The following is a 7566-nucleotide window of genomic DNA, read 5'->3' on the forward strand; positions in this document are numbered from 1 at the left end:
AAGTGTTTAGATCTGAGATGAGGCTACAAGAGCGAAAAATTAACTAAGGGGACAGAGCAGGAAATTGCAAGTGCGGACACATTGCAGGGGCACCCTGCCCTTCTTGCAAGGCAGTAGGTTGCTAATCCCACCCCAGTTATGCTGTTAACCTCTTGTCTCCAAGCCCAAAGGAGCCCAGAGTTTCCAAGGTTTGGATCATTGGTTTGTGTTTCTTTTCAACAGATCACAGCAAATCAAATGTACTCCTTGCGTGGGTTTGGAATTAGCCACGGTCCAGCTAATCTGTGGGATTCTTAGCTGTTCTCTCCTCCTCCTGTCCACACAGCTGGCTTCTGCCATAGCCTTGTCAGCCCACAGAACACATATCACAGGCCTGCATGCACACACTCCTATTTATGTCCTTCCATTTCTCCTGAAGTGTACTCTGGAGCACATAAAAGCACTCTTGTCTGTGGCTTCTTCATCAAGAATTTTTAAGATGAAACAAAAGAGCATTTAAACATCTGTGAGATTATATACTTGTTAGCCAGCCCATAATTTGCCCCAAGTTCATACCTTATTCTTTCACTGCATTTCCCAGCTTGGTGGCTGGAGGAAGTCTGCACACTGGCCTTCGTGTTTTCCTGGTTCTGGGAGAGCTGGCTGTCCAGATAACCTCCTTGGTTTCTCAAAGTTGTTGGTTGCTATTGCATGTGCATCCTACCCCTTCTTTGATGGTATTTACAGAGATGCCTCACAATACAGATGCTGGCTTTTCAGTTTGGAATTAGTTCCATATGACTTCCATATAAAACAATTTGAACTGTGAATTCTACTTGTTGTTTTGAATGTTGTTCATTCTGTTTTCCTAGGCATTCCAGTGTCTCTCGAAGGCCTACAAGTGTGACACACAGTCCAACTGTTGGGAGAAAGATGTTACAGCATTTAAGGAAGTTGTTCAAAGAGCCGTGGGACTCGCACATGGTATTTGATACCCATAGCGTATTTTAATGCATTCTTCACTGATAAAACAGTGCTAGTCAGAAATCAGGTTCCACTACAGGAACTTTCTGATTACCCCAGTATATTGTAATTGTTGTATTTAATTCAGAAACCTTCATAGAACTCCTGTTATGTAGTAGGCACTAGAGAAATAGGCACATGATAAAGATAACTCAGAGGCTTAAATGCTGCTTCAGTAATTGACAGTTAGAACCCCGAGAGTGTGAAATATTTTACTCCCAAGAATCTTTACTCCACACAGAGTCCTTGTTGATTATGTCATATTGAGGGAAATTGTTAGCATTTCCTTAATTGACAGAGGTGCCAGAAAAGACTCATCAAGCCGGGCGGTGGTGGCGCACGCCTTTAATCCCAGCACTCGGGAGGCAGAGGCAGGTGGATCTCTGTGAGTTTGAGGCCAGCCTGGTCTCTAAAGCGAGTTCCAAGAAAGGCGCAAAGCTCCACAGAGAAACCCTGTCTCAAAAAACCAAAAAAAAAAACCAAAAAAAAAAAAAAAAAAAAGACTCATCAAAACATGCAGATCTCTAGAGTGCTTACCATTCATTGTATTTTCATACATATATAAAAATACAAAATATAATATCTATAATTTGTTTGTTAGATATAGTTTAGACTTAAACCACTCTTACATTATCAAAAAGTACCAGCTAAATTCACTGCTGCATGTTATATTGATATTTGAGTGTGGGTGTGCTATGCACTGGGAATATAGTTCCCGTGAGTTAATAAAGTCCTGGCCCTGAGAACGGAGTCACAAGGACTGTGTCTCCTGACCGTGATAGTGACAGAAAATAGCCAGCAAAGGACAGTGAGAGGGCAGAACCAGGGACACTAAAGATCCAGAACCACGGTCATCACATGCTAGCTGGGTGACGCTGAGTCGGTGACCTAGTGTCTCTGGGCCTTTGGTTGGTTGTAGGTAGAATGGGAGAATACCTCCCTGTGCTGTTAGGAAGACTCAACAAGGTCTTTCCCGTATGTAATGGTGTCTTACACGTCGTTTAAATGTGGATCTCATCTCCCACCTCCCCACCCCCCACCTACCCCTCCGTTTCTCCTGAAGGAGAGGAGCTGGTCCATAAGGAACTCCAAAAGAGAAAATCGAGGGACGGGGATAAAGTTTAACTGCCTATAAAGAAGTCATAGACCGTTCAAATGGCTCGGAGTGGCTTAGTAGTTAATAATTCTACTCGTGGCCTCTCAGATCTTTGACTGGAGGAATGTAAATGTCCAGTTTCCCGGACCACCTAGCCCCTGGCAGATAAGGTAGAGGGGCTGAACTCTGTCTGGAAGGTAGAAAGTTGGAGGTGATTGCAGAATACGGCTGTTTTGGGGGTGCCTGCAGCTCTATGGCCTGTGCTGGCCTCGTGGTAGAAGAAGCCAGAGGGGGTTTGGTCCTTTGCCTTTGGCCTTTGTGGATGTGGTGTTATGTCTGGGGAGCCTCCACTCATGTGTATACTTAGCAGGGTGGGGTTTACTCGGAAGAATATCTTATTTTAACTTGCCCTCTCTAAACATCTCTTTGAGCAGCGAGCTCTGTGATGGTCGGACAGACGGAGACAGTTTCTGTAATCACCAAGTGCTGGCTTTACACCTGTCCACCGTAACTGTGCAGGCCAGAGAGGTTCTCTAGAAGACCTGCTGCTGGCAGCTCGGCAGGGCTTTAAACTGTTGTTGGTACCTTTTCTGTAGGGTGACTCCCGGGGAAGAACAAGTGTCTGTTCTCTGGGGTTTCCGTCTCGTACTTGCATGGGTTATGTGCTGCATTCCAACACTGCAAGCAGGGTTGCGTGGATGCTTTAAATTTATCCCAGTGACTCTTACCTTTGTTGCGTTGTACATTGTGCTCAGAGATTCAGCTGGGTTTCTGTTACTCCACCAACACTGTTCCTTCACACACACCCCTTTCAAAGGAAATACGGCACTTCATAAATCGTGGTGCCCTTGGATTGCCGAGGGTAAGTTTGCCATGGGCTTCGTTGGGCATGATAAGGACAACCCGGCAATCCTGGAGCCCTAGTGTCATTTGCAGCATCGGGAGGAGGGTCATTTCCAGTCTCCGCAGCCCCATCCCATCCCCCTCCCCTCCCCCTGCTGTCTCACCGCCTTTTGGGAGTGAGGTTGAGGTGGGAACTAGTAGAATGTGTGTCCTTTTTGTTTTCTTCAAATTGAGGGAAAAAATAACCAAAAACACTTTTTGTAAAAAAAATTTTTAAGACAGGGTCTCTCTCTCTCTCTCTCTCTCTCTCTCTCTTTCTCTCTTTCTCTCTCTCTCTCACTCACTCACTCTTACTCTCACTCTCTCTCACTCTCTCTCTCTCACCAGAGCTACCAGTGGTGTTTCTGGCATCAGCTCCTAGGCATTAAGCAAATGGTATGCCTCTGCTGTGGTTTTTCGACAACTCCTCCCTTCAGAGAAACAGTCCTCAGTATCTGATCGATTGGGCTCTATGAAAATGGGCTTCACATTGCTGATCAGTGTGCATCCAACATGAGAATATTGAAGTCTAATCATTATTCTGAAATAGAAACATCAAACCCAGTTCTTGCTGGCCACAGATCTTATTAATTCACGTCAAAGCTATTTTGTCAGGCCATAGGCTGTTTCTCCTGATTGCTTACAGTTTGCGCTGTGGTCTCTGACACTGTGGTTTTAAAATAGGATCTGCTTTTGAATTTAGTGAATATAATTTTTAAAAGTGTATTGTTTTATGTGTATGAATGTTTTTCTGCATATGTCAGTGCCCTACATGGTGAGTACAGCGCCTGCAGAGTCTAGAAGAGGGCATCACATCTCTTGGAACTGGGCTCTAGATGGTTGCAAACCACCGTCTGGGTGCTGGTAATGAAACCCAGGTCCTCTGAAGAGCAGCAAGTGCTCTTACCCCTGAGCCATCTCTCCTCAGCTCAGCTCGTGAATAATTTTAGAAAAGAAAAGCCAAAACAACAGAAAGATCCCGGACACCTGTTGGTGTGGAACCTTGTTCTTACAAGGCATTCACAGTCAGCCTTCCTCCAGGGAGGAGTATGCTCCCTTCAGAAGTCCAAGTCTTAGAGAAAGAGGCTCCACAGAATGCTTGGAGGCAGAGTTTCTAGGGTCAGGATATTTCCTGCTCAGTTGATGGCAGATGTGGCTCAGGAGCCTGGCCTTGGTCACAATCCCTAAATGAAGACATGTAGATTGTTGGTGCCAGTTTTCCCAGAGTGCCATGCATGATATTGGTGTATAAAAACGCAGCAAGCATTTGAGCTTGCCACATCTGGCATGTCACTTTGCTGGGCCAGTGAGATCTTCAAGGGTGAGTCCTCCTTAGTGACTGGGGACCATGGACAGCCACACTGAGATGTGCTGCATCTGTTTTGGTCCTCTGAGTATGCCTTGCTTTCAGTAAGGCTTTATTTGTGTGCCTAATTCACTAGTGCATGCATGTGAATGCATGCATATGTGTGTGGGATCCCAGCGTAATGTAACTCACCTGATCACACACATTTTCTTCAGAATTCTCCTTAGCAATGTTCTCCTATATAGAAGGATGAAGGCTAGCTGGAATGTAACTCAGTGGTAGAGGAGTACCTGCCCAGCATGCACAGGCCTGGGTTTGGCTTCCCAGTACCACCAAGGAGAGAAAGGGAAAGGGGGAGTTAAGGGAGTGAAACTTCTGACGTTGACTATTGCAAGTTCTTAGTAAGTGGCTGCTTTCGCACCCGCAGATGGTCAGGTCTCAGCGCATTCGTTCCCTGTGTTTTTCTTACAGTGGCTATAAAATGTAGTGAGAGCAAGTCCAGTCCTCAGGAAGCTGTGCAAGCACTCTCCTCAGTTCGGCTCAATATACGTGGTTTGTTGTCCAAAGCCAAGGTGAGAATGACCCGGGAGTTCATCAGAGCTGTTGGGCGGAAGGTCATCGGCCTCAGGTCACTCCTGTGTGAAAAAGGGTTGCTCTCGTTAGGCCCCAGTGGGTCATTCCAAAACGGAAAGAATTGCCTCCGCACATCTCCTTGGAAACACCTTTTGATTGTGATGGGGGCGGGTGTCTCTGGTTTTGTATTTGTAGTTTTGAACTGGGTTTGGTAACTGAATTACACTTTACAAAGTGAAAATGAGGAGAGAGCTGACCGTTAAAGCTTGAGGCAGTCTTGGTTTGCATGGGTCTGTCTTCTGTTGCCTGACTAGAGACTTCAGAAGTAAGCTGGAGAGCCCCCACCCCACACCTCCAATTAAACAAAGAACTGTCTTATCAATACAAATGCACACACAGAAACTGTGCATTTCTAGGAAATTTAAATAGACTCTCTCGCAGGTCATTCAGGCCACGTCCTCAGGACAGAGTGACTCCTCTATCCTCAACTCCTTGTCATTGTTGCTGCCAAGGTTGTCATGAGGGCTGTGGGTGGAGATGAGTCAGATTTGATGCTCAGCATATTGCTCATTCTTTCTAAGCCTCAGTTTCTCTCTGCTCCTCCTTACCTCATTGAGAAGGAATGCAGGTTCATTGTGATTTATAAGTACTGTGATTCCTATTGGAAATATGCTGTGTCTGTTCAGGTTCTTTGCCTAAAAGATGTATTTTCTACTCAGCACACCGTAGCAATATTTATGTCAGTCTATTAGGAAGTGCTGTTCAACAGTACAAATCTACTCAATTTGGATGAAAAAAAAATTTATAGCAAGCCAAATAAGTTATGTCACAGAGAGACACATGCCTGTTATATGCCATGTATGTGAACCTACCTCTCCTTCCTGTCCATGTCTGGTCGTAAAATCCTGAAGCTGATTTTCTTGGTTGCCTTTCCTGACTCACCAGACATGCAGAATAAATAGAATTTTATTTATTTATTTATTGTATAACATTGACAAAAGCAATCAACATTTAAGGCAGTTGCTTCAAGAACAAAGGAAGGCTTGAACCCAAGACTTTGGGCACTCTAGGCAAGTGCTCTACACTGAGCTGTAGTTGAGATCCCTTGCATCTGCAAGTTCAGGCTCACTGTTTGATTTGTTAACTGTTAGGCTTGTACCTTTCTGGGGTCTAAGCAAACACTGCCTTGCTGCTGCATTTTTACAGTAGCATCATGCCGACAGCTGGGATTCTAGTTTGCTGTGTTGACTCGACATTGTGTCTGGATTGCTTGGAAGACATTTTCATCTTTTGATGGTCATTCTGTTTTCACATTGCAGCAGAACTTTACAGATGTGGCAAGTGGAGAAGTCTCCGGAGAGCTAGCCAATGAAATAGCAGCTATGGATGCTCTGCAGGCCGAGCTGCAGGACCTCAGCAACCAGCTTCGAAACCAGTACTGACTGTGCTAGAAGCAGTTTGTGGCAAAGGCACCTTTGACTTCTTGATTCCCTCCAGTGCCTGTGTATCTGAAACACAAGATACGGATTTTTAAAATAAATTTGTTTGCTGGCAAACAGGCTTATTTTGTGATGTTCTCAGATGTTAGTAGTTCTGAAGTTCATTAAACAGAAATGTTGGTTGTACTCTTTGTCTGGTTATTGGTAAGTTCAGTGTTGGCGTTTTTGAGGCGCTCCAACACAAGGGGGCCAGCACAGGGATCCTCCTCGCTCAGCCTAGCATGAGTGCATCATTCTTTGGAAGAACTTAGTATAAATGGGGGGAGGGCGCAGATGCTACAAGCTTTGGAATCATTAGCTTGGCTACATTACTGTCCAAAAATGATAAAAGAGTGAACTTGGCAGTGGAATCACTTACACTTGTTGAGATTTTATGTCTGTGTCACAGGCATGGGCTTGTCTAAGTTGGAAGTGTGAGTGTGGTTTAATTTCCAGATCAAGAGAATGCAAGAAAAGAAATGATAGACCCAAATTAGGACTCCACAATTAGCCACTAGGAACCAGGCTGTTAGCTCTTTGTGGTATACACTGCCAGCCCCAAAGATGTTGTTTAATAAGCTTATTGTGGGTGAAGACAGCTACAAGTGGTGCCACATAACAAACACCAGAGTGAAGTGCTTTTCAGGAATGTTGGTGGAAACAATTACTGAAGGTGGCAGCTGAGTTTATAATCACAGAACGAAAGTCAAAGTGAGGGATTCTTAGGTTCCTGGCTTGAGTTGCTCAGTTTTGGGTCCTATGTGGTCCCTTGTATTCCATGTTCTTATTTATAAGATATAAATAATTTCTATTCCCAGTTTCTTTCTGATTTCAGCGATCTTTGGAATTTAACATTTTATGATCCATCAACATAAAGTAGTCTGAACACTTAAAATTCTTTCATAAATGGATTTTGCTTATGGCTGCTTACCAGTTCCAAACACTCTAGTCCCTTAACCATCTGCTTCTCTTTTCTGTTATCATACCAGCCTTCACAGGGGAAAAAATAGTCTGTCCTAAAGCTTCTCCTGTAAAAGACACTACTACTAAAAAAGTCCACTAAAATGAGGTGGTAACAGGAGTTATGATTTAGGGTCTAGTTAAATCTTGTAGGGAAGCCATTGAGGAGTGAGTGGATGGATGAACAGTAGGACAGATAGACAGGTGGACAGTTGATAGTGGGTGGCAATGGATGGGTGGAGCAAAGTTTTAAATTTTTGTTGGGAACC

At 44.4% G+C, this 7566-nt stretch overlaps 1 protein-coding gene across 14 annotated transcripts in view; it reads left to right on the plus strand.

Moving 5' to 3' along the window:
* Positions 1 to 6484, plus strand: part of Ttc27 (tetratricopeptide repeat domain 27) — a 220406-nt gene extending 213922 nt beyond the window's left edge. For 12 of the 14 annotated variants that reach the window (XM_052746271.1, XM_052746272.1, XM_052746275.1 and 9 more), the window contains 3 exons: positions 852 to 963; positions 4758 to 4858; positions 6179 to 6484. In XM_052746271.1, coding sequence (XP_052602231.1) covers positions 852 to 963; positions 4758 to 4858; positions 6179 to 6301 — 336 coding nt within the window. In that variant the 3' untranslated portion in view covers positions 6302 to 6484. The remainder of the gene's footprint in view (positions 1 to 851; positions 964 to 4757; positions 4859 to 6178) is intronic. The other 2 variants (XM_052746264.1, XM_052746267.1) reach the window with 1 other exon arrangement.
* Positions 6485 to 7566: the final 1082 nt, after the last annotated feature.

The sequence above is a fragment of the Peromyscus californicus genome, unplaced genomic scaffold, assembly GCF_007827085.1.
Source record: "Peromyscus californicus insignis strain IS unplaced genomic scaffold, ASM782708v3 Scaffold_1__1_contigs__length_55948999, whole genome shotgun sequence".
NCBI lineage: Eukaryota > Metazoa > Chordata > Mammalia > Rodentia > Cricetidae > Peromyscus > Peromyscus californicus.